We start from the raw sequence: 24,013 nt of genomic DNA on the forward strand, positions 1-24,013 counted from the left end.
CTGGGTAAAGGTTGAGAGGGATGTATTTAATTAAAAGGATGACTATTTCAGCATTTTATATTGCCATTCCAATTTATATTCATGGATAATATAACGTCTCGCTTGGTATTTAAAATATAAGCTGCCATTTTTACCAATATTGACATCTTTATATGCTACCTTCGACTTCTTTTATGGACTCAAGCAGCTTGGCTGCTATGACTTCGATACATTCTAGTCCTTCATAGACCTTCTTTAGTACATTCTTTGGAGATTGTGCGTTCCTGTCTTCAAGTTGGACATTAAGATGCGAGATTCTTTCTGATGGGTGAGGAATGGTGTATCCGCAAAACTCAACGGCATCTCCAACCCAGTTATTAGATATCACCCAACGAAGTGGATTTAGCATTGTGTGGTCCTCGTCGTAAATCTGGATAGAAAGCTCGTCAATTACTGCAATTTTTTTGCTTGCATCTTCCATTTGGTGGGGGTGTACAGTGAAATTTTTTGCGTTCAAATACCACAGACCAATATGTGCTGGCCATGCATATTGGCTGTAGTAGTTTGGCTCAAAAGCTAGTTGGCCGAGAAAGCATGGGATAACTTTTAATTCTCAGACACCCATGAAAATTTTATTTGTTTTGCTTGCTTTTATACTCTGTGATAATATTGAAATATCAACAAATGATTTCAAAGAACTACATGTACAAGGCACGGTATTGAGATCCAGTGAAATTTCATGGGGAAATAGTGTGAAGCTGTCACATCTTGGCAATTCAATCTACCAGCTAGAAGAAATGTCACCAAAAATATTCAAGGTAGTTGATAAGACTGAATACTTCAAAGATACCAAGCCTGCTGAAATACGAATTGATGTTGAGAAGAAAATATGCGGTCTTCCTGGTTTTGTTTGGAGCTTTATACTTTTCAATGTTACATTCAATCTTTCTCTAGGGTATTTAATTTCAAAGACAATACGGAGCCTATGCCAAAAATACCTCGACAATTAATAAAAGCATTGCAATTTAGCATATCTAAATATTATATACAGCATATCGGCGATTTGCATTTTTAATACGGGGTACAAACTGAAGATTCCATAAAATACTTAATAGCGAGGCAAGTGTCCAAAGAAAGCTGCATTTAATTATAAAGAGCATGGATCCTATTCCACCTAGCCTTTCTATTGAAGGATCTACTGCTCTGCTTTTGTTTTGCAGACCGACACTGTAGGCCATCATTTAAAGACTGTATTTTTTATTTTCAATGGCTCTTCTAAACCTTAAAACCTCATTAACTATTTCATCGACTTCTTCTTTTATCTTTTGGTTGTCTCCCTTTTTGATGTTCTGCTCCAAGTTCTTCAATAAGCATCCGTATTTTTCTTTCACACTCTCCAATTCATCCGCCATAACTTTGGGGTTAAGAAGCAATAGTCAAGACAAGGACCTATCGATGAGTAATCGCTGACTGGCACATGGTTTAATGGGGATCTATTTTGATGAGCACACTTGAAATATAGTATTATGTTACATTTCAAGTATATCAAAAGCCTCCGAAAGCATCTTTAAGATGCTGCTTATATTAACCGCTAGCTTGTAGTTCAATCTTTTCAGTGCAAATAGCTCAATCTGTGATGCCTGGATATAGTCTATTCCCCAAAGGCTAGTATAGGCTGAATTCCAAACACAGTAATCATCCAGGTACTTTGACGAGAGAATGTTAAATCCAAGAAAGATATAAATAAACGTCCTTACATCGCCTTTAGAAGCTATTCTGGCTGACTCCATGTAGCTACAGGCGCAGAGCAATGAAAATACATTGAACTTGTCAAAGTTCTTGAGAAACCTTGTAAATGAAATGTTGATTGGTGTTTTATTGGCAATAAATCTAGTAAGTGCTAGGTCTATCAGTGCCAATTTAAGCTCCCCATCATCCACATTAATGCTTTTTAATACTTCAGACACCACTCCGACAGTTGGCGACACAAATCTATACGGCTGGGGCTGACTTGTCTTCTTTATACAAACACGTAGTTGTGGCACTATCTTTGCAGCCCTCAATCTTTTTGGATCCACTATTTTCATTCGTGCAACAAGGCTTCTTTTCATTTGTTTGTTTAAACAGGGCTGTAATTAAATCATACCTCAAATATTTAATTCTGCGATTCCAATGTATTGAATGTAAAATACTGTAAAACAAAAACAAACAACCTTGCTTGGATACTGCAGATCCTTGCCAAGGCGCTATTTTAGTAAGGATAATTAAAATCCATGCGATGAATGCCAGACATTCACGACTCAATACAGATTTTACAAGTGCATTCTGCATGTTTTTACATGCAAGCACAACAACCAAGAGCCCTGTCGAGTATTGTCGATAGCACTGCTATTTCAAGCCTTGCTCATAGCTTAGCTTACACGAGACTCCAATCAATATATTAAACGACCTGGATATAAGAATTACATATTAGCTACTTGTGGCCAATCCCAATGCATCAATAAACCGTTATTTAATCCAAATGCTACTAAGCGGCACTCAATCCAATCTGTTAATAAAGCTGTCTCTCAGCTCCGATTCCTCAAACATGTTTCTAACAATCATTTTCAGCTCGGAGTTTTCAAGACTTACGCTCCCAAACTCATACAGCTCAATAACTTCTTCTAATGACGAGTCTAAACACTCACAGAGTGCTGCAACCTTACAATAGTTTGTAATCGACTCAGACCCTATTTCAAATGATATATCAAGCAGATATTGGGACAGTTCCTTGAGGGTATTTTTGCCATTCGCTGGCAGCTTCTGGGGCATAATAACTATATTCAAAAACTATCATACAGCCTTTCAAAAAACTGAATCTTGAAAAACTTGTGGGCCTTTCGAGGAACAAACTTCCCAACATTCTCGTAAAAGTCAAACTGCTTTTGTTTTATTCTGGCCTTAAGCGTAAGGATGGACAGAGCCAAGTCAATGTCTAATGCTGTGCTTAGATCCAGTATTTTACAAAACAGATCCTCCCGCACTTTGCTCAGGTCTTCGGAATATTTGAAATTTGCACATTTCTTGACAAAATGAGAAATGTCAGAATACATCACAAACGCATCACCGACACCGTGAACTCTATTCAAGTCAAAGAACTTGAGTACCGCTTTGTCATAAAACACCTTTGCCTTTTCTTTCCTGGCTGAATGGGATTTTTCAATAAACTTTGACAGCATTATTAGCCTGTGATATGGATTAGAAACAAACTCTCCAGACACCCCGTCCTCAATAAGATAAAGATCCTTCGCGTCTATTCTTGCCTTTGGAATATTCAAAATGTCTTTCATCACACAGTCTAGTGTCCACTCCTCGATATTTTCGATGTGAAACTCGGAACCCTCAAGTTTTTTATTATTTTCAACCAAATCAACCATCGAATAGTTGTCCTTAGCAAAAGAATGAGCAAGGTTGGCCTTTAGTATGAAGAGAACACAGCCAATTGTTGTGCTAAATGATTCCACAAGCGAAGAGAACGTCTCCTTGCGAAGACCTTGGACGTTAATTTCGTCGCCATCTGATGAGTTTTCTGATGGAAAAACGATATACAACGAGTCGTTTGTCGAGAATACTTCAACATCAAATGGCACAGCACCCTCCAACTCCTCCTTGGCTCTTGACTTTAAGTCGCATTCAAGATTCCTGAAAAATGATCTTGATTTACTCATTCTAAATAGCTCCTCAATCTCCTTGCTAACTTTAATAATTTTGAAACTTTCCTCTTCTTTTTGTGTTTTAAAGTACTTTTCCATCTGCAAACTTGAGATATTAAAAACACATACCAAGCTATTCATAAACCCGCGACACTTTTCCAGGCATAGATTCTCGTCCATAATTAGATCCAAGGCCCTCTCAAGCTCGTACAATGACATGCACTTGCCCTCAATAATCTTGCCACAGTCTATCTCCTTCACAATGCTATTGAGCTCGCACTCTCCCTCTTCAATTTGCTTGTTCAGCACATTGATATTTAGACCACTTCTTTCCTCCTTGAGCACTTCTATTTCATTTTCAAGTTGAAGTATTTCCTTCTTCCCCTCCTTGTACGTTTTTCCAGGCTTTCTAGCCCCTTGGTTTCTTCAAACAGCTGTCTTATCTGTTTCATCTTTTCCATGGGTCAAAAAGGGCACAGGTGGGTGACAAATAAAGCTGTTAATACAGCAGAGAAGTGCTGTTGCTGAAACAGCCTTGGAATAAAGTGGCTTAATACAAAACATACGGGCTTCGAAGTTTATCTTACCTTAGTTTAAATTCTTAAAGAATATGAAATAAAATCAACTCTACTTTAAAATGCACATATTGGCTATGTCTCTCAGTTGTCTTCCCAACATGGACATAGCACACTTAAATCTGTGTTAGAAAATATTGCGTGTTTACAAGAACTAAAGAGCTTGGATTAAAAGATTGGGTACAGAGAGTAAGCCTCATTTTGTTGGGTAGATCGATACCTAACAGCATAGCTCTATTATTAGGCACAGAAGGCCTTCTACGGCTACCTTTCGGCGTCTTCCGAGGACTTTCCTTGGAGAGGTCTCCAACGCTGTTCTTCTGCCCAATGGGACTTGGAAACTTGAGAATTTTTGAGAAGAATACCGAAAAGCATGGAAGATAAAGATAAGGATGTCTTTGCAGTGGCCAAATGCATTTTTAATCCATAAAGGCATAATGCACAACTGATGCTTGACGTTTCTTTGTTATTCATGCCAAGTATGTGTATTTATGCTTATGCACATGATGCAAACACTGTTCGTTGTACACCTGAAATGCAAAGGATCCTAGGCTTTGGAAAAAACGTCTTTAAATACTGCTTGAAATGCAAAATAAAGTACAACTCGACTAATATGAAAGACGTGCAGTTTCACAAAAGACTGCACAGGACCTATTTAATCCCAAAATGTGAAAAGATCTGTGAAAATTTTTATCAAAAGGGAAACACGTTTTACTTTGGGCATGAGGAGGTTGAGGCAAAGTGCATTGTCAAGAAGCACAAAAGCCAACTAAGACTAAGTGAAATATGGGCCACCTCAACACTGTCAAAAGACAGGCTGTTAGCCAATCTTAAAATGGCATTTCCCGACATTGATAATATAATCTGACAGGCGAATTAAAATTGACTAAAAACTGTAATATTTCTTGTGTATGCTATCCTTAATTAACATATTGGCCATGCTTACGAGCATGGCTAGTAGCCATGTGCCTTGTTCTGCTTTTTCCTGCTTTGCTGCAAGTAAAAATTTTAAAGCATCCCCGGGACATGCTGGCTCATTTGAACTAGCTGTCTACATCTTCGGATGTCTAACTTTCGCATGGTTTTTCAAGATACTTTGCAGCACGAATGTAATCGTTCAATACTCTGCATAAGGCTAGACCTTGTGTAAAGACATGGGCCGTCCCGTTTTTATTTTAATATATTCTCTCTATTCGCACATCCTGGTGCTTAAAATACAAATATTAAGAAATTGTAGCCAATATATTTTTGACTTGGCATTATCGCTGGTCGCTTGTCGTAGACTCGATGCTAGGAATATTAAGGGCAACTAATACAAGTTGTAGGAATAGCTGACAGTTTATTTAATATATTAGGTAGTGCATTAACAGCGGAATAAACTGGGGAAAGACCATTTTGCTGCAGGAAGACGTCAGCCTACCTGATTTGCTTTTCGTTACAGGCTTTCCAGGCTCGTAACCATCCAAACAGCTGGACAGTGTCACGATCTCATAGTTATATTCCTTTATTGCATCAATTATCTCAGAAAGATTGCCGTCCTGCTCAAGTCTTTGTTCGTAGAGTTGAATAATGAATGAGTCGTGTTTGTAGTTGTTCGGGCCAAGGAAGTCTCGGATTCTGTCTACAGGATCCTCGTCCGGATTGTCATGGGGGCACAGGCTGTATGAAGTCTGGATTATTTTACGTTTAACAAAGTAATTATACACATTCTGAACAGGAAGATCACCATTTTTAGGTGCTCTAGCATACTTAATGTCTTTCGATGTTCTGGATTGCATGAACTTCAACTGCTGGTCTAGGTCTTCCTCAACATCTTCATAGGGCTGATCGTCTGTGTATGCTCTTTTTGGGCTGGACCTAAATCCAATCTCGTGGCCTTCATCCTCGACTCTGTCATAGATGCCTTGGAACTCAGAGCCTACAATTGAAGGATTGAAATGAAAAGTAGCAGGCACACCCTTCTTATCAAGAATATCCAGAATGCTGTCTGTATATGCGCTGGGCCCCTCATCAATTGTCAAAGCAACAACACCAGTGCTCGTGCAGGTGTCAGGCAGAGTAATGGACGATATTAATCCTAGAAGAATCAAGTATTTCATGGTCTATGAAAATGCCAACATTATATCCTGCCAAATCGTTCTAAATGAATTCATTTAGAATATCAATATTTGGATAATTAAACATCCAACATCTATGCAATGCAATTAAGCTTAGATGGGCACTTGGCTAAGGGGTGGCTGTTTATAGTCGATGCAAACTGAAAGGCTCTAGTTGCATATTCCTTCGGACTTGAGTGCTTTTCTGTTTGGAATAAACTTAGCCGTTAAAGATTTAGTATAATCTTTAAATAGCCGGCTGTGCTGAATGTATCATCAATACTTAAACCGTCTCCAATGAGATATGCCAGCAAGCATTATATCTTTAGCTCTGCTGTGATGAAATGTCTGGCTTTCAATTCCACCACTGTTCTCTGACATTGAGTAGTTCTTTGGTAGATTTGGGCAAGCTGGCGTTTATTATCCAATAGCATCATATCGCTCTTCAGATGCTCTCCTTTACTGCTGCGGGAGTGCTCATTTAAAGCGCACAATGCCGATGTTGTTAAATTGCCATTCTCTAGCGTTTTTTAATTTGAGCTTGTAATTGACACTTGATTTGCATCCTTTTGACTTTTAGTGATCAACTCACATAAAATGTTGTAAAAAATTTACCCCAATGAAGTACATTTTTGTTACTGGGGGAAGCTTCTCTGGAATTGGAAAGGGCATATTGTCGTCCTCAATTGGGGCAATACTGCAGTCATATGGCTACACAGTAACATTCTTGAAAGTGGATCCATATCTTAACTACAATGCAGGAAGACTTGAGCCAAGTGAGCACGGAGAGACGTTTGTATTGGCAGACGGAACAGAGGCAGATTTGGATTTAGGAAACTATCAGAGATTCTGCAATCTTATTCTTGATGCGTCTAATACGCTAACTTCGGGAAAGATTCTTTTTGATATCATAACAAATGAGAAGTCTGGATCTTATAATGGCAAAACACTGAGGTTTTGTACGGATTTTAATGACTATATCTCAAAGAGGCTGCAGTTTCTTCAGGAGAAGCCAGTGTGCACAATTATCAATCAAAGGAAGGTGTTTAAAAGACCCGATTTTATCATAGTTGAGCTTGGAGGCACTATTGGTGACGACGAAGCGTTTTTCCTGATCAAAGGGTTTTCAAGATACTTTGGAAATATTGACAAGAACGATAAATGCTTTGTAACACTGGATTACATGATTGAAATTGGCGATATTGTTAAGACAAAGCTGCTACAAAACACACTAAACAATCTAAAAAGCTTTGGAATCACCAATGATATTATGATCTACAGGGGAAATAAAGAGATGGGCGACGTGTATCTTGGAAAAGTGTCTGAGAACTGCGGGATCAAAAAGGAGCACATTATATGGTCCAGAGACTGCACAAATCAGTACGATATCCCACAGGCTTTATTGGAACAAGGCCTTTATACCTCCATTAAGGAGCTGCTCTGTCTTGAGGATCGTAAGCAGTCGTTTTATCTAGATCAAAAATTTGGTATTTTTACAAAAATTTACGGAAAATCCAAAAAAATCGGAATTATTTCACGATATTTCACAAACGACCAGCCATACACCAGTCTTGAAGATGCCGTTGTAAGTGCAGGAAAGCACTTTGGCCATGATATTGAAATTGTAACAATCAACTATCTCAAGCTGGCCAACAATGACAGTGACACATTCGACTTATTGAAAAGCGTCAATGGAATCATAATTCCAGGGGGCTTTGGAGACTTGAATGTTGAAACTAAAGTCATGGTTGCTCATTATGCCAGAATGAACAATATTCCATTCCTGGGAATCTGTCTTGGATTCCAAATAATGGTTATTGAGTTTGCGAGAAACCTGTTAGAATTCTCAGACGCCTACGTCTGAGGAATTCAGTTCGTTTTCGCGTAACTTTCTGATCAGGAAGCATCCAAATATTGTCTGCTGTAACACAAAAGAGGACATATTCCTGGGCGAATACACGGTCCAGTTTGGAGATATCTTAGGTACTAAGATTTACAAGACTGATAAAGCCAATCAAGTGTTCAGACATAGATATTCACTTAATCCTGAGTATGAGGATGTCCTGCAGTCAGCTGGCATGAAGGTTGAAGGAAGAACAAGTGACAACAGGATAGTCGCCGTTTGTGTGGAGAAGAACAAGTTCTACTTTGGAGTTCAGTACCACCCTGAGTTGAGCAGCAGACCTGAGAGTGTAGACCCAATAATTATGGCTTATGTGCAAGCGGTAATTGAAAACTAGTTAATAATTAAAAATGATGACGTAATGCAAAGCACTGTCTATTAAACTATGGCTTTCCTTCCATATTCTTTTAATATAAGAAATGTGCTATACTGCTCAGCAGTTAATCTGACTAATGCAATATACTGCTGTATGTTTAAGGAGCTAAGCTCAATTAATTTAATATTTGAATCTAGCGTTTGCTTTTTAATTTCGAAACAAGCTGTTCCAGCTCTGCTGAAATGTTCTTTAGCACCTGCAGATTGCCTTCCTTTTGAATTAATAAAGTAAAGTTTTGCAGGATCTTTTCAATTCTTGATTTTTGAAGTGATATCGTGGACGGTTGAATGGAGGACTTTTCAAGAAGAGTGCATTTCGAATCAAACAGTTTTGTAATTTCATTTACATAATTAATATCTTTGCTGATGGTCTTTGCATTCTTCTTAGATTGTAACTCTGCCGTGGAAGCATCGCCATCAGTTTCAACGATCTTGAGATCCTCAGCATCTTCCTTGAAATGCCCATTACTGCTATTCCCATCAAAGAAGAACATGCTTCGGTTGCTTGTTAGATCTTCGAAATCAACGGTAAATGGGTTGTCAATACTGGTATCAGCAGAAATACAACGGCTCCTGGTGCTGTAAGGATCAGCGGCATTCAAGGCACTGTCCACTAGAACCGATGAGTCGACAGTAGAATCTGAGCAATCTTGTCTTTCTGATCCTGAGGAGCCGCTGTACTTGTGAGAGGACTCCTTTATCCTGCTGGCATACCTGAGTGTATTCAGCGTATGCTCAATGTCTTTAATACTAGGCGAGATATTTGCGATAAAACAGGTCTTGGAATTACCTATCAGTGCATTCTTCAAAATTTGAGTCAATTTACTTTGTCTAAATGGCAGGAACTTGCTTTTCATTTCTATGCCTCGGATACATTCCTTCAGTGCCAATAAGCTTTTATTGATCTCTGCACCCTCTGTTGCAACCTCCTTTGAACACACTCTCCTATCGCATCCTCTCTCACTTCCTGCAAGATCCACAATGGCCAGTGAATGGCTGGACAAAAGCTTCTTCGATCTAACAACTTCCGATTTTTCAGCTGCTGGCAAAAACTCAATAATAACAACAGCATGGGATCGGGAGGAACAAGCATTAGTGTCGGTTATAGATGTGCTTCTATTCAAAACGCCCGCCTTCAGGATATTCCTTGCATCCTCAAACCCGTGGAATGGTCGGACTGTTATTTCCGATGCATAGATTTCATTGTTTTTTTCAAAAAGGTTAATTTTTAGATTGTTTCTTAGACAGTCCTGCACATTTCCCATATACACTTCAAGAAATGAAAGCGCTCCACAGGCAATTCTGGACGACGAATATTTTAAAACCTGGAACAGCAGCCCCGACTTCTGGTCTAGCAGTGTATATGTCTTTCCAGTTCCTGTCTGGCCATATGCGATAACCGAGCCAGACCCGCCGTCTATTGAAAAATCTACCATTCCTTTGACTGCCAATTGGAAAATTTCCTCGTTGGAACAATTTTCATCAAAGGCACTATCAAACAAAAACTGATGATTAAACTCAATATCATCAAGGGAGTATGACAGCTTACTATTTTGAACGATAACGCTGTTGTTTTCTATTTTAACTGTGTCTTTACCTTCTTCAATGGGCTTTTTTCTGACACAAACGTGGATGCTATTATTTGTTCTAAAAGACCAGATGGATGGTTGTTGTGCTGCTTGTTCAGCACAGCATTCCTCTTTGTCGATGTTTCTACTGGCATTTGAGCAGTTTTCTTGCACCTTTGCTCCCGCCATTTTTTTCAACACCATTTTTGCTAGAGTCCCTTCAAAATATTTCAACTAAAAGTCTAAACTGTGGATTTGCATCTTGAGTCGCCGAGACTGCTAGGTAATCCATTGAACATGTTAGTGTTCTAACTCCATAAAAGCTGATTTGATGCTGAGAACCATCCTAAACAAAGTGATGAAGTTAATGTGGAAGCAAGATGACTATGACGTGCCGAGTGTAAAATATGCAATTACTCTAGCACCAGTAGCAGCTTACGTCTCAAATCACTCAAACATTGCTTTGGGTATTATCCAATCGAATAGCATCCAGCATGTCGTTTATTAATAGCACATCTTGCCTAGTATGCTCAGCAGCAAATATCACGTTCGCTTAAGTAGCATAATTGGTTATGGTACTGCATTACAAACAAGACACCACTACTGTTGTATCATATTAGCTCTTTTACTGTTCGGATTTTTTGAAAAGTTTTTAGTCCTTGTAAATGGGCGGCTACAAGCACTTCAGACCAGCAGTCAAGTATGTGTCTAGAAAAACAGCTGTGCAAAAATTAAACGTGTCTGAAAAGCAGTTTGATAAGCTATCGGTCATGCTTGGGATATATCCGGTTGTTGCCGACAGTAAGAATTGCTACGACAAAGTCGATGGATGGTATTATAGAATAGAAGATGTAAAAACGATGTTTTACAGTGAAACTTATGGGATATTGAACAGAAATCTGAAAAAAGAAGCGAAAAGACAGAAGATGCTGAAGTTTCAGCAGATTGAAAGGGCCTCTAAGGTCATAGATGAAGAATTTGATTTGATAGATCTTGTAAAACAGAAGTATGGGTCTCTCGGACAGTCGGTAGACGATTTAGGAAACACTCTTAAAAATTTGTACATTATCGACCTACTATCCATAGACTATGTTAAAGAGGAGCTAGAGAGTTTTAGAAAATTTATTATCGAACGGAAGCTGCTGAGTAAGGCGTTCATGTCAAAGAAAGGCATCTACTTTGGATTTAACGTTGAGAAAATAATTGTGTGCTGGATGGTTCCATATCCGGGAGCAAATCTTGCTGATTTTGTTGAAGAAAAAGTGGACTCTCCAGATGCCAAGACTGTGTGTAATTTTGATTTTCTTGATTTTGGGTCTCTCAGTGAAGAGGAAAGTGAGGCGGCCGAGATCACACATACTAATAGTCCTGACAAGCTTGATATTTCATTGCTCAAATATGCATCACCACTCCTGAAAATACACCTGAAGCTTTGTGTCCACAAGTTTGGTATTCTCTATCCAAAAGAAAACGGCAAAAAGGCAGGCATCTTCAAGAACATGAGGTTTTTTATAGATGTTAAGTCGATCAGCGAGCAGATAGCCTTTGTAATTCTCTCTCTTGACGGTGAAGTCGCAAGCTATGGCCAGGCCAAGTTTATAATTACCGAGACCGTTGATGCCATCGATCCAGAAAACATCTATCTTCAGCCACAGTATGTTTTTGACTGCTTGAATCAATCAAAGATACTTCCATACGATTTGTACTTCGTCGGCAAAGAACTACCACCACACATTTCACCGTTTCCAAATGCTATTGATACCATCGACAGTAGAGCACTCAAACTGCTTTCAAATAAGAAAAAATACTCAATTTTGGACAGAGTCGAAGCCTTACATTAAAAAGACGTCATTAAATTAATTAAAAGTAATTAGTGCTTGATGTGTTTATTAGACTGAGGGCTGTATAAGTGTGGGCTTTTGAATCTCGTCATCAATTAGTGGCTTTTTAGAGTCCGTTGATGGAAGGTTGAGGGTTTTGTTTTCTTTGCCGCCGACAACATTTCCACTCTCCTTGGAGCTCGCTGTGATGTTTTCAGCACTTGTGCCAGAGTGTCCATTGGTATTGCTGGCACCAGATATCTTCTTTTCAGCCCAATTGCTATTTTTATTGGCTAATGCTTCACCGCCAGTGTATGGTTTAATACTCTCCTCCATATTTTTAATGGTTGCGTGTATTGTGTTTATGAAATCCTCAGGATTTAGTGACAATTCATCACCTAGCCCAAAGCTCAGTGGATCTGCATTGGAGGCGGTTACATTTCTATAAACACACTTTCCAGACCTGAAAGCTTCGTATGGATTACTAAAGCTTTCACAAAACTCAGTAGCTACCGGATTTCCGCTGCTCTTAGTCTCGAAATCTTTTATCTCACTCCTTGGAGCATCGGCATTGATAAATATACTCATCATTGTCTTTTCGTTGCCACTAGGCATATCAGCACTAGATGTGTTATCACGAACATTGGTGTTGTTTTTAGGGGGGCTGATTGTTTCCTGCAAATTCGCTGGCGTACCCGAAATTTTGCTTGGAGCATTGCTATTTTCATTCATTTTGGTATTGTTATTGGGCTTTGAGGATAAGTCAGCCGTATTGCCTTCTTGTTTGACATTATCAAATAGGCTGGCATTGCTCTTTGGGATGTAGAACGCGTCGTCAGCAGCATTTTTTAAGATATAGCTATCTTTAAACGAATTTGTATTGCTTTTTGGGCCAGAACCAGTGCCAGATGTGCTAGCAGTACTCTTTGAGTCGTAACTGATGCCGGACAAGTTTGCAGTACCTTTTGGGTTGTACTTGCCACTGGATCCGAAGCTGTTATTGAGTGAGTTAGAGCCATTCCTTGAGCCATAGATATTATTGTCAGCAGCATTAGCACTATCTTTTGATGGCATTTCATGACTGTCGGCGCTCATAGTAGACGCATTGCTTTTTTGGCCAACCATTTTTGTAAAATCAATCAGGCCATTACTTGATAAACTCGAATTCTTCTTATCTCTTTCAGATGGCGAGGTTCTCCCAATAATATCAGACATTTTGAAGAAGCTTGTTTCAACTGCATTGTCATTTTCTTCGTTGGCTGTGTTTTCTGATTGATTCTTCGTAAAATTTCTAAACGAGTCTAAATTATCAAATCGCTTGACTTCAACCACAGAATCGCTGTCCTTGCCAATACCTGAAAACAAATCGTCGAGATTGACCATTCCGTTAAAATATGGAGTTTTTGAAAACCTAGAGAAGTCCCTTTTAGGCTCAACCGAAATGCTAACTTTTCTAAGCAATGCTCTTCGAGGGAATGTTGGTGGATTTGAATATTTGAGACTATACTTTGAGCTTTCGTAGGTTTTGCCGTGGGAGCCATTGTAGTCCCTACCATCCGATTTGATAAGACTGTTGTCAAGTGCATCTCTTTTGTTGGGCGATTCTGGGAAGTAGTCGCTATTAAATCTGTGATTGTGGCCAAGTACATGTGAGTGGCGAGGTTTTCTATGCCAGTTAGAATTTTCTGCATCATGGAAGACATTATTTAGGCTACTTTTAGGAGTGAGGATATTCATGGTATTTTCGTCGCTTTTATGCCACTTTCTTGAATTTCTTCGATGATGGACATGGTCAAACAGATTATCATCACCGTCCAGGCTTTCATTGGTGCCTGAAACATCCCTGCCTTTGCGTAGCCTGCTTAGTGATTCTCGGCGACGACTGAAGTCGGGCACCACCTCATCATTGTCATAGCTCTGCTTTAAACTTGAAGAGCTTTTTTCATTTCTTAGAGGATAAATAACCTTTTTCTCAAATGACCTATCCATCTTGGATATTGATTCTTCAATACGGGAAAGCCTGGTTGAAAGACTTATGATGCTATTGCTAATCTCGTTCAACTTTTTGTCGAGTTCGTTTTTGTTCTCGATGTTCCCAACAAGATGCGATCGGCCTTTGCCAATCAGATATCCATTCTTACCCCTTAGATACGACGTTATATCAAACACGAGTATCATCATTGCAATTATGGAAACTGTAAAGAGTGTTGTACTTAACTTAGAAGCTTTCATTGTTTATCATTGTCGCTTCGATTAAATATGAAATCTGAAACAAGTTTTAAAATGGTAAATATATCAGGCACCACATTGATGTATGAAACACTCAGTTGTAAATATATAACATATTTATATTTCATAAAGATATTGCTGCTACTCACTGATCTGTAAGGAGTGTAGCAACTTAATTTTTGAGGCATTGATATGACCTCAGAAACTATGCATTTACAAATGCATCAGGCTAATGGTATGTCTTTATCATCCACAGCTATTCTTAGGGCCGGGTAATGTTCACATTTGAGGTCCAGAGTACTTATTCTTTTTTCTGCCCACCCTTCACCAATGTTCATTCTAAGCAACTCTTATCAGCTCAGAGACACAAAAACAGACATTTTTGATTTGCATTTTGACGCACACATGCCGATTTCGCATTTTATTTCTGTTGAGGGCCATCATGTATTCTCAAGTAAAAATGAGCTATTTTCGTTGAAAGAGAAAAAGCAGAAGAAGATTGCCGGATTCAAAGCGGAGATTACAGCCCTATCCACACACCACCAATTAATTTGTGCTGGAGCTCTGAGTGGAGAAGTCCGCATCTTCTCTGGACATAGAGCTGCAATTCGACAGTTTCAGGGACACGATGCAGGAATAACTGATATAATAATAACATCAAGCAAAACAGTCGTCTCGGCAGCCAAGGACCACTTTGTCAATTTCTACGATCTGACCGGAGATAAATCTATCTGCAAGCTTGACTTGGGCGATGAACTGCCCAGAAAGCTCTTGGAAGTTGGCAACAAGCTGGTTGTATTCTCAAAGAACATACTACTATACTCTTTGTGCGACTACAAATTGCTCACAAAAGTTGACTTTGGCCTATCTATAGATGATGCGATTAATCTATCTCCAGAAAATATACTTTTTGTTTCTAAAAATAAGGCATATATTTTTAACACCAATAATTTTGCAATTGAAAGCGGTGCTATACTTCATACCAGAGAGATTACTGGCCTTGGACTATATAAGGACAGGGTCTATTCTTGCTCGCTTGATGGGCGCTTCAAGTCATTCAACCAACAGCTAAAAAACATAAGCAATTTCAACTTTAATTCTAGACTCATATCATTTTCGATCGTCAATGATGTACCGTTTGTTGTGCTTGAGGCAGGCAAAATATATAGCCTGGAGGCTAAAAAGACAGTTGAGGAACAGCGAAAAAGCATGGGCAAATGCAGGCCTTACGAAGATGAAATTAACTATGAGGTAATACAAAGCAACAAAAGAGTAGCAATAGAGGTGGAAAGACTCTTGGGAAATTTTATGTACAAAGAGGCTCTCAAAAAGTGTTTTAAAGATAACAGCCTTGAGCAGTCATTTGCAGTTCTAAAGTTCATTTCTGACAAGCGTAGCTTTATGAGATTAATGAAAGATGCGGACACCGATTTTTTGAAATGTACACTCCGGCTGTGCTTGGAAACCATAAAAATCGACGAATTCACGCCGCTGATTACCGAAATTCTAATGATTGTAACCTCAATATATTCTGACGAGCTGTCTGAAGATAAAGAACTAAGCGAGCTTGTCCGCGGCCTGAGCATTGAACTTAATGAAATTGTGGCCTTTGAGGAGATTTTTCTAAAGGCGGTGTCGTTTGCCGAATCATTTTCGAGCCCATATGAATAAATTAATATTTCATACAAGTGTGCTAATACTATGTAAACTTAATCTCTACTCTTGCTGATTTGTACAACCAAGCTAACTGCTCTGATTTTCAAAGAGATTTTCAGACCCATGCAGAAGTGCCCAAGTGCCAGCTCTGGAATGGCTGGAAAAGCGGAGTCGTGCAAAGGATGTCCAAATGCAAACATCTGTGCGTCTTCTAAGCCAGATGAAGACATTCCGGCAATACAAAAGAATCTGAAGCAGCTAAAGCTCATATTGGCTATTTTAAGTGGGAAGGGTGGTGTCGGCAAAAGCACCATCGCACGGAATATTGCATCCAGGGTAGCTGCAATGGGGATCAGGACAGCCATTCTGGATTTTGATCTTTCTGGGCCAAGTATTCCTCGGCTCACGAAAACCGAAAACGAGTTTGTTTTTCGATCCGATTGTTCATTTGCGCCAATAGTCACAGAAGAAGAAATTGGCGTGATTAGCATAGGGCACTTGGACGATCAGACCCGAGTATTCAACACAAACACCAAGAACTACGCAATAAAAAAGATTTTAAAACACTGCGATTTTTCTGGATATGATGTCATGGTTGTTGATACACCGCCAAATATAACAGAAGAGCACCTTGCACTTGTCAACTATGTGAGACCACAATACTCCATCATGGTCACCACGCCGCAAAACCTGTCTCTGAATGATGTTAGAAGGCAGATTGCATTTTGTAACAAAGCAGGAATGTCAATTATGGGGATGGTCGAAAATATGAAAAATTTTCATTGCCCAAGATGCTCTCACATCAATGTTGTATATCCTAACTCAGGTATAGAAGAGTTCTGCAAAAATGAAAACATAGAGTATTTTGGATCTATTCCTCTCAACAAAGAACTGGCCAAAAACTCAGATTCGGGGGATGCATTTAATCACCGAGTATTCGATGACATTTCATCAAGGATTTGCGCCAAACTAATTGACAGACCCACATAAACGCCACAAGCTGGGTCAGCATAAACTTAAATGAATCGTCCGCCGTATCATTCAAATAAAGCATTATAAATTTCAATCGTGGCACCCTAAAATCTTCATGGGAAGCAATTGTACAGGCCAAGAGACCCAAGCAAACTTTGAGCCAGAAGCTTCAAAGAGAAGCAAGCGGATCAAAATGTCAGAATCTATTAGAACAGCAAAATCAATTGACTCGTGTCAAATCCGAGAATTCACATCAAACAACGGATATAGATCCGCTTTATTGGCACATGTAATGTTAAACAGGTATATCTACTTTGAGGCTACAATCACTTCAAATGAAGGATACTCAAGAGTTGGATTTGCCAGCAGCGGTGCCGAGATTAATGGCCCAATCGGCATGGACGAGCACGGATATTCCTTTGGCAGTAAGAATGGGTATATGTTTCACAAAGGCAAGCGTGCTAAATATGGTGAAAGATACTTCAAGGGCGATATAGTCTGCTGCCTGATATTTTCTGACGGTTCGGCACAAAAACTAACGTTTTTTGTTAATGGAGAAGAAGTCTCTAAAAAACCTATCGATGTAAAGCCAGATGCATATCATCCTGCAGTCTCAGTGTGCAAAAACTGTGTGTTGAGTATCAATGTTGGGCCTTATTTTGTATTTAAGGATAAGATTTCTAAAAAATATGAATTTTTAAGATAGCACTGGACACTGCTCGGCAAGAGACACCAAGCACACTGCCAAATCATTTTTGCTCCAGTGTATGCAAGTGGTGTGTTCTTTAAACAGATTGCTTACTCACAAAATTGGACTTTGACAACCAATGCCAAATGAATAATACCTGACATTCGATTACACATTGTATTGAGTTAAATTTATTTTTCAATTGATATTTTTGAGTTTTTATGTTTGACAAACCGTTTTCTGCAAAGAACCGAAATTAATATTTCCAATTTTTCGGGAGGGATGCTCCTGAAATTATCAACAATATGCTCGAGTGAAACCGACCGGTGTTTCTTGATAAAATCATAAAGCTCAATCAAGTCGGACTCATCCTGAAATATCTCAGGCAATAGCGACTTTTCAAACGGCCTTATGTCGTAGTCGGTATCTTCAGAGTCGTTATTCTGCATATTTTTTGGATTTTCAATATTTGAACCAGCATTGATGCACGACACTGATGAACTCGTAGCCAGGTTAAGCTTTAGCTCTTTGAACAATGATTTGTTTAGCAGCTCTGAAGACTCAATCTCAACAAAGGGATTTTTGGGAGACGAGTAACTCAGGTTGTCTGGGCTTTGCACTACTTCTTTATACTTCAAACTGTTCAAATGCAGATCCGAGAAGGGTGAAAACTCCTGTTTTGTCTGGACTTCAAAGAATCTAACCCACGGTTGGCAATCTTCAACAACCTCTCTGCTTCTTTCCCCCACCCTACCTATCTTTAATCTGAGCTCTCTCAGTGTGTTTTTGACTGCAGAAAAATTCTCATCAATTTCCTCTAGCACTTGGATAATCTCCTCATCTTCTTTTATCGAGGACAATGGCATCAGGGGGTGCCTTGGCAATGCTAAACCACAACAAAAGAGATATTGTATCAAACACGATTTACTAACTTGGAAATGCTGGTTTATTGGAGCATGAGATCGAGTCGGGGCTGGAGTCCTGGGACTGAGCAGATAGGCTAAAGAACAGCCCAGGCGGGCCACGGAGCTTCATATGTGACTCCATTAAAGGTATACTTCCATGCATGAAGGCAAATGTGGGAATTGCTTATTTCAAACGAGCGGTTGCTGGTTCCTTTACAGCTCCTAATTGCATATTTGTACTTTTCGTCATTTGTATTACGAATATCTTCATCGCAGTTGTACTCAGAATTACAAAGCTCAGGGAACTCTGGTTGCATACCTTCTGATTTAATCGTATTGGATTCCTGGCCATATAAAAGATCATTAAGAATAGGAAACCCAATGCATTTGCAATGGATTCTTATCTGATGCGTTCTGCCTGTCACAGGCCTGCATTCAACCAGTGAGTAGCCATTTCTATATTCTAAAAGTCTGAAAGTGGTACGGCTCGGCTTTCCAGAGTCGGATACATCAAACATTCTTGCGCTCACCAAACCAACTGGTTTGTCAACAGTGATGCTGCTGGGAAACTCCCCTTTCACTTTTGCAATGTATACCTTTTCCGCAGAACCGAGTAGATTGTGAGCAAAGTTTGAATTGCTGAAAGTCAAGATTAGCACACCAGAGACAGGCATGTCCAATCTGTTCACGCATCCCACGCTCTGGTCTTTGAATAGTGCTCTTGTGACGGAGTATTCAAAGTATCCTCCCGTTGGATGGCACGGTATTCCGCTTGGCTTATTTACCACCCAATAGTCACTTTCTTTTTCAATAATGTCAATGTTGGGCGGAATGGGCTCATGAATGTGGACAATGTGCCTAATTACATCCAGGTCTTTCAACAGATACATCGGTGATGTTTTTTGATCATTGACCGTTATTACGCCACACTCTATAGCCCCGATATAGTACTTTCTTGATCTTGTTCTAAACTCCGACTCCAATACATCGACCAAGTGTCTGTTCCTCCATCTCTGCTTTACATGTGTTTTGTATGTGTGAAAGTATTTTATCTGTTGCATTTCCAAGAAAATCTGGCTTAAAAATTTACATGAAAAGTAGTAAGCGGTCAATACAATATAGAAATGTTGCTGCAATCTTTAAGAATAAGTTTATGTCAAAACTACAGTGTTTTGATGGTGCTCTGATGCAAATGGCCATGTCTGCTGCGGTTGGCAAGATTACCAAATCATGCCCTCTTTTGCTGGTGCTTTTATCGCCAAAAAATTTTGTCACTAAATGGCCAGTGATAGCTTCAAGAAATCGCTTTCCTCAGCACGACCGTACATAGAAAGACTTGCAGTAGACACTGTAAAGGGATATGCATTTGGCTGTGTCTTTGGAATGTTTGTGCCTTCCAATAGGCCACTACTCCAATCGATGCACAGAAGTGGAAAAAACTTTGCAAAGATGAGTGCTGTATACTCTGCTGTCGAGATGTCAATGGAAGCGACTAGGAAGAAAGATGATATTCTGAACAGTGTTGTGGCAGGGGCTGCAGCGGGCGCCATTGGTTCAAAGAAAGGAGCTGCTCCAGGGTCTGCAATATTTGGAATTTATTCTGGACTGTCGACGCTATTTTCAACAATCCAACGATAAAGCATGCTAAACTGTAATAAATTGAATTTATTTAAGCTAAACTAACACTGCAGTTGGAAGACTTGGCATTTAGTAGAATCTTTGTTATAATGCAAGAATTGCAGTGCCAATATATTCAGAATAAACATACCACACCTTATGACCAAGCACACCAAACTTTATAAAACTGGAAACGATATTTGATGGCTTTCATTCGGTCTTCAGTGCCGACTCCAAGCATCGTTATCCCTCCAAAAAATACTCTGAGTACAGCTGGTCGTATACTAATGCTGTAGCCATTGTGCATATTGCTATCATTGATTGTGCATTGAGTATATCTCGAAATACTTTGTATACTCTTCCTCGCTCATAAGCTCCTTGTCCTCCTCGGTTACCTCAGAAAATGGCTTTGGAACACCATTTACCATCACAGCCTCGTCAATATGCTTAGGCTGTTCATTCCCTATCTCCGATGTGGCATATGTGACAAATTCTTCCGAATCAGCCTTTGTATCCACCTCTTCAATATTCAAAAGGCCATGCTTCTCTTTGGCCTCAAGAAGACCAGCTCGGCTTTCATTTTTCATAAACATTTCTTTTTCTTTTTTTATCTCGAGTATTTGGAAATAGTCTAACGAGGGTATTTCACACTTTTCGGCTTCTTTGAGTAAGGTAATAATGTCATTAAGAGTGTAAAGAAGCTCCTTCAGGTCTATTTCTTTGTCGTTTGGCTTGTGTGTACATTCTTGAAGCTCACATTTACAAAATATACATTTAAATAGATAATCCTCAACCAGCGCCTGCGCATCCAAGGCCGAAAAGTATCTCTCACAGGCCGGGCAGTAGAATGCCTCATCTTCTGACACTTTTTTCACTTCTAAAACCTTCGTCATCTTGAAAATTTTGTACTTTATGACATCTCGAGCTTCAGCGTAATTAAAGTAATAGACATTCCTTAGGGTTTGTCTATTGTCTTCCTTAGACTCAACCTTTATGTCGGACTTTACTAGCCGATCATCCTTTAGTCTAATTATCAACTTGTTAAACTCTCTACTTAGCATTTTCATTCTTTCACAGAACTCTGCATCACTGAGCATCGTGTTCTCCAGGAGAATATCTGTAATAACAACGTGGTGTGGTTCATAGAAGGAGCGTACAACCAACTTCAGCAGCTTTTTCATTACTGGCTCATATTCCAACATCAGGGGTGCAGCAAAATCCCAATGAGTAAATTCAAGGACGCTCATTTGGAAAGTATGATCTAATAATGCGAAATGAAAAGTATTTTACTGCTCATATGGCAATGCTCAAATTTAGCACTGTTATCATCCATCCAATATACTGCCATCATATTCTGATAATTGGCTGTGTACCATGCTAAATAGACAGTTTGATTGTTTTTGCCAGTTTCTACTCCTGGATGTTTTGATCCCAAATGGTAAAATATCCTAGGGAAGAGATTAGCTACAAGAAACTCTACAGAAAACTAGATCTAAATAAAAACCTGGGAATAGCATGGCCAGAACTGCCAGAGGATCGTGAGATTGCCATAATCGACGAGGACCAGGCAACTCAATCAGTTGCTGAGATATTTACGCCTGATGAGTTTGATGAAGAGTTTTGTGTACAAAACAGCATCAAGATACAAGATTTTGAAGAAATATTTAAGAAGCTGGATCAAAACTTTATCTCTTGGATTTTCAAAAGCCTTGATCGTATAAAAATTAAAAAGCCAGATAAGCCCTGTGACATTTGTGGAAAATATCAATATATGGATGAACGGACACCCATTATATGCCAAGGATGCTATATCACAGTCCACGAATCCTGCTACGGCGTTGCCGAGTCGGCTAGCAAGCGATGGCTGTGCAAAAAATGCATTTTCCACTATGAAAAGGCAGTCTGTAAGTTTTGTAATACAAGCAACGGCATTTTCAAGAAAACCGTCACTAATGAGTGGGGGCACGTTGTTTGTTCGCTTCTTATCCCAGGAGTCTCGTTCTGCAATATGAATGTTAAAGATCCCATAGACGATACAGAGGCAGAAAGGTTGGAAGGTATCTGTAGTGTCTGTGGCAATTGTTCTACATTTTTAATTAAGTGCGCATATGGTGGGTGTGATGTATTTTATCATAGCAGTTGCGCTGCCCAGAAGCTGTACTGTGATATAGGAAATGGTGTCAGCTACTGTGAAAAACACAACCCCTTGAACAGATCAAAAAGAATCATGTCAAGACGAAACACACTCAAGGATGTGGAATCGTATCCAGAGTTATCCAACGCGCTACTAATTAGAGAAACAAGAGGGTTTTCTGAGCCCAGGAGGACCAGGTATTCAAAAGTCGTTGCAAAGGCTCCTAAAGCCATAGAGACTGGACTTGAGAAATACAGCGGAACCCCCGCCTTGGATCTAATCTCAAAGTACTGGAAGCACAAGAGACAGCTGGCTGGATACTATTTTGATGATTTATTTATGTTCCCAAATTACTTTCTCAAAAACCCGCAGGAGTAGAATGTACTCGGACCCAAGTAAATAGTACTAAAGCGTATTTGTTATGATTGTATGGTTAATTTATTTGCCAAACAAGTGGGCTAAAAGCCTAATGCTCTCATTTAAGATATAAAATGCCTAAGTGCTACCGTGCATCGTTTGGTGATGCGAATCTATTTAGAACTTTTAAGATGCATCAAATCTTAATAAAATGCTAAAATACCAAGAAACTGCCACTCCATCTGTTATATCTATTTTGGCATCACCTGCTTTCAGCCCATGCATTCTTCTGAGGTTGTAAGTCTAAAGAACAAGCTCATCAAATGCTATAAGTACAGAGATTATGAAACGGCTGCATACATTTCCATGCACATTTCAGAAAGCTTTCCTGAATTTCAATTGCTAACTGGAATTATTTTCTACGAAAACCAGGAGTATAGCCGCTCTTTGTTTCATCTAAGTAATTTGGAAGGAACAACAGCAGTTTTTTACAAAGCACTAAGCTACATGAAAGTGAAGAAATACAGTGAGGCAGTTGTTGAGCTAACAACTATAATAGAAAGCAAGACTGCCCCTGAGAAGGTAACAGACATTTTTCTTAGTAGTTTTATATTGGATCCAGTTGATACTGAATTTTTCGAGGCGTTGTTTGGAAAACTGTTGATTTTGAAGGGAAAGGCCAAGCAGGGTGTCGAAAAGTATAGAAAGTCGATGTTTAAGAATCCCCTTTTGGGGCCCTGTCTTGGTCTTTTCGATGAAAACAACTGGATCGCACCCATAAACCAATTTGCAACCGATCCAATAATGATGCTATTCCAAGATCTATTTAAGCTTTCAGTTCAACGGACAAGCGAAGCCGAACAGACATCAGAAGACAAACCATCCATACCCCAGACAGCCGGTGATCTCTTACTTTGCTTCCTAAAGCAAAATTCTACTTCTCAAGCACACCAGGCATAGGATCGTATTTTCTTTCAAAAATGGCTTCGATGTATTGCAGATTGACATCGTCGAAGGTGGGCTTGCAAGTTTTTGAATTTCTAAGGGAAAAAGACCCTAGCTTTGTTCTAGAAATGGACGTCTACTCTACGTCGCTGTGGATCAACAAGGATACAAACCTTTTAGGATTGCTTGCAAAGGATTTAATATCCACAGCACCAAATCATTACATTACTTGGTCTGTTATAGGAAATTACTACTCGCTAAATGGGATGCCCAAGGAAAGTACCACATGTCTTATGAAGAGCCTCAGTATTCTGGAAAACCCCTTTGCATATTCGCTCTTGGGATTTGAGTTCAACATCAGAAGCCAGTATTTGGAGGCACAGAACTACTTTAAGTCTTCACTTTGTATGCTGGAAAATAACGACAAAGCCAATTTTGGACTGGGAGTTGCATATAGTGAGACATCAAAGCGGGCGGCAGCAGAGGCGTATTTCAAGAAGGC

General features: G+C 39.4%; 20 protein-coding genes across 20 annotated transcripts; 11 read left to right on the forward strand and 9 right to left on the reverse strand.

Annotated features, from left to right (window-relative positions):
* Window positions 1–148: 148 nt before the first annotated feature.
* VICG_00181 (uncharacterized protein) lies at window positions 149–460 on the reverse strand (the record flags this gene model as incomplete). Its single annotated transcript, XM_007603572.1, has 1 exon — window positions 149–460. The coding sequence occupies one exon, from the start codon at window positions 458–460 to the stop codon at window positions 149–151; it is 312 nt and encodes a 103-aa protein (XP_007603634.1).
* Window positions 461–602: 142 nt separating this feature from the next.
* Window positions 603–989, forward strand: VICG_00182 (uncharacterized protein; the record flags this gene model as incomplete). The annotated part of the gene is made up of 1 exon (XM_007603573.1): window positions 603–989. The coding sequence occupies one exon, from the start codon at window positions 603–605 to the stop codon at window positions 987–989; it is 387 nt and encodes a 128-aa protein (XP_007603635.1).
* A 519-nt stretch (window positions 990–1,508) lies between these two features.
* VICG_00183 (uncharacterized protein) lies at window positions 1,509–2,090 on the reverse strand (the record flags this gene model as incomplete). Its single annotated transcript, XM_007603574.1, has 1 exon — window positions 1,509–2,090. One exon carries the CDS (start codon window positions 2,088–2,090, stop codon window positions 1,509–1,511), a length of 582 nt encoding a protein of 193 aa, XP_007603636.1.
* Window positions 2,091–2,801: 711 nt separating this feature from the next.
* Window positions 2,802–4,016, reverse strand: VICG_00184 (uncharacterized protein; the record flags this gene model as incomplete). The annotated part of the gene is made up of 1 exon (XM_007603575.1): window positions 2,802–4,016. A coding segment is annotated over one exon (1,215 nt), but the record flags the coding sequence as incomplete, so codon positions are not given.
* A 678-nt stretch (window positions 4,017–4,694) lies between these two features.
* VICG_00185 (uncharacterized protein) lies at window positions 4,695–5,114 on the forward strand (the record flags this gene model as incomplete). The annotated part of the gene is made up of 1 exon (XM_007603576.1): window positions 4,695–5,114. The coding sequence occupies one exon, from the start codon at window positions 4,695–4,697 to the stop codon at window positions 5,112–5,114; it is 420 nt and encodes a 139-aa protein (XP_007603638.1).
* Window positions 5,115–5,589: 475 nt separating this feature from the next.
* VICG_00186 (uncharacterized protein) lies at window positions 5,590–6,345 on the reverse strand (the record flags this gene model as incomplete). The annotated part of the gene is made up of 1 exon (XM_007603577.1): window positions 5,590–6,345. The coding sequence occupies one exon, from the start codon at window positions 6,343–6,345 to the stop codon at window positions 5,590–5,592; it is 756 nt and encodes a 251-aa protein (XP_007603639.1).
* A 616-nt stretch (window positions 6,346–6,961) lies between these two features.
* Window positions 6,962–8,206, forward strand: VICG_00187 (CTP synthase; the record flags this gene model as incomplete). Its single annotated transcript, XM_007603578.1, has 1 exon — window positions 6,962–8,206. One exon carries the CDS (start codon window positions 6,962–6,964, stop codon window positions 8,204–8,206), a length of 1,245 nt encoding a protein of 414 aa, XP_007603640.1.
* A 548-nt stretch (window positions 8,207–8,754) lies between these two features.
* VICG_00188 (uncharacterized protein) lies at window positions 8,755–10,392 on the reverse strand (the record flags this gene model as incomplete). Its single annotated transcript, XM_007603579.1, has 1 exon — window positions 8,755–10,392. The coding sequence occupies one exon, from the start codon at window positions 10,390–10,392 to the stop codon at window positions 8,755–8,757; it is 1,638 nt and encodes a 545-aa protein (XP_007603641.1).
* Window positions 10,393–10,853: 461 nt separating this feature from the next.
* On the forward strand, window positions 10,854–12,029 carry VICG_00189 (uncharacterized protein; the record flags this gene model as incomplete). The annotated part of the gene is made up of 1 exon (XM_007603580.1): window positions 10,854–12,029. One exon carries the CDS (start codon window positions 10,854–10,856, stop codon window positions 12,027–12,029), a length of 1,176 nt encoding a protein of 391 aa, XP_007603642.1.
* A 48-nt stretch (window positions 12,030–12,077) lies between these two features.
* On the reverse strand, window positions 12,078–14,240 carry VICG_00190 (uncharacterized protein; the record flags this gene model as incomplete). The annotated part of the gene is made up of 1 exon (XM_007603581.1): window positions 12,078–14,240. One exon carries the CDS (start codon window positions 14,238–14,240, stop codon window positions 12,078–12,080), a length of 2,163 nt encoding a protein of 720 aa, XP_007603643.1.
* Window positions 14,241–14,567: 327 nt separating this feature from the next.
* On the forward strand, window positions 14,568–15,908 carry VICG_00191 (uncharacterized protein; the record flags this gene model as incomplete). Its single annotated transcript, XM_007603582.1, has 1 exon — window positions 14,568–15,908. The coding sequence occupies one exon, from the start codon at window positions 14,568–14,570 to the stop codon at window positions 15,906–15,908; it is 1,341 nt and encodes a 446-aa protein (XP_007603644.1).
* Window positions 15,909–16,016: 108 nt separating this feature from the next.
* On the forward strand, window positions 16,017–16,883 carry VICG_00192 (uncharacterized protein; the record flags this gene model as incomplete). Its single annotated transcript, XM_007603583.1, has 1 exon — window positions 16,017–16,883. The coding sequence occupies one exon, from the start codon at window positions 16,017–16,019 to the stop codon at window positions 16,881–16,883; it is 867 nt and encodes a 288-aa protein (XP_007603645.1).
* A 97-nt stretch (window positions 16,884–16,980) lies between these two features.
* On the forward strand, window positions 16,981–17,571 carry VICG_00193 (uncharacterized protein; the record flags this gene model as incomplete). The annotated part of the gene is made up of 1 exon (XM_007603584.1): window positions 16,981–17,571. The coding sequence occupies one exon, from the start codon at window positions 16,981–16,983 to the stop codon at window positions 17,569–17,571; it is 591 nt and encodes a 196-aa protein (XP_007603646.1).
* A 173-nt stretch (window positions 17,572–17,744) lies between these two features.
* On the reverse strand, window positions 17,745–18,419 carry VICG_00194 (uncharacterized protein; the record flags this gene model as incomplete). The annotated part of the gene is made up of 1 exon (XM_007603585.1): window positions 17,745–18,419. The coding sequence occupies one exon, from the start codon at window positions 18,417–18,419 to the stop codon at window positions 17,745–17,747; it is 675 nt and encodes a 224-aa protein (XP_007603647.1).
* Window positions 18,420–18,553: 134 nt separating this feature from the next.
* On the reverse strand, window positions 18,554–19,519 carry VICG_00195 (RluA family pseudouridine synthase; the record flags this gene model as incomplete). The annotated part of the gene is made up of 1 exon (XM_007603586.1): window positions 18,554–19,519. The coding sequence occupies one exon, from the start codon at window positions 19,517–19,519 to the stop codon at window positions 18,554–18,556; it is 966 nt and encodes a 321-aa protein (XP_007603648.1).
* A 217-nt stretch (window positions 19,520–19,736) lies between these two features.
* Window positions 19,737–20,096, forward strand: VICG_00196 (uncharacterized protein; the record flags this gene model as incomplete). The annotated part of the gene is made up of 1 exon (XM_007603587.1): window positions 19,737–20,096. The coding sequence occupies one exon, from the start codon at window positions 19,737–19,739 to the stop codon at window positions 20,094–20,096; it is 360 nt and encodes a 119-aa protein (XP_007603649.1).
* Window positions 20,097–20,389: 293 nt separating this feature from the next.
* Window positions 20,390–21,277, reverse strand: VICG_00197 (uncharacterized protein; the record flags this gene model as incomplete). Its single annotated transcript, XM_007603588.1, has 1 exon — window positions 20,390–21,277. The coding sequence occupies one exon, from the start codon at window positions 21,275–21,277 to the stop codon at window positions 20,390–20,392; it is 888 nt and encodes a 295-aa protein (XP_007603650.1).
* Window positions 21,278–21,510: 233 nt separating this feature from the next.
* On the forward strand, window positions 21,511–22,587 carry VICG_00198 (uncharacterized protein; the record flags this gene model as incomplete). The annotated part of the gene is made up of 1 exon (XM_007603589.1): window positions 21,511–22,587. The coding sequence occupies one exon, from the start codon at window positions 21,511–21,513 to the stop codon at window positions 22,585–22,587; it is 1,077 nt and encodes a 358-aa protein (XP_007603651.1).
* Window positions 22,588–22,845: 258 nt separating this feature from the next.
* On the forward strand, window positions 22,846–23,526 carry VICG_00199 (uncharacterized protein; the record flags this gene model as incomplete). Its single annotated transcript, XM_007603590.1, has 1 exon — window positions 22,846–23,526. One exon carries the CDS (start codon window positions 22,846–22,848, stop codon window positions 23,524–23,526), a length of 681 nt encoding a protein of 226 aa, XP_007603652.1.
* Window positions 23,527–23,546: 20 nt separating this feature from the next.
* On the forward strand, window positions 23,547–24,011 carry VICG_00200 (uncharacterized protein; the record flags this gene model as incomplete). Its single annotated transcript, XM_007603591.1, has 1 exon — window positions 23,547–24,011. A coding segment is annotated over one exon (465 nt), but the record flags the coding sequence as incomplete, so codon positions are not given.
* Window positions 24,012–24,013: the final 2 nt, after the last annotated feature.

The sequence above is a fragment of the Vittaforma corneae genome (genome assembly GCF_000231115.1).
Source record: "Vittaforma corneae ATCC 50505 unplaced genomic scaffold supercont1.1, whole genome shotgun sequence".
NCBI classification, from domain to species: Eukaryota; Fungi; Microsporidia; family Nosematidae; genus Vittaforma; species Vittaforma corneae.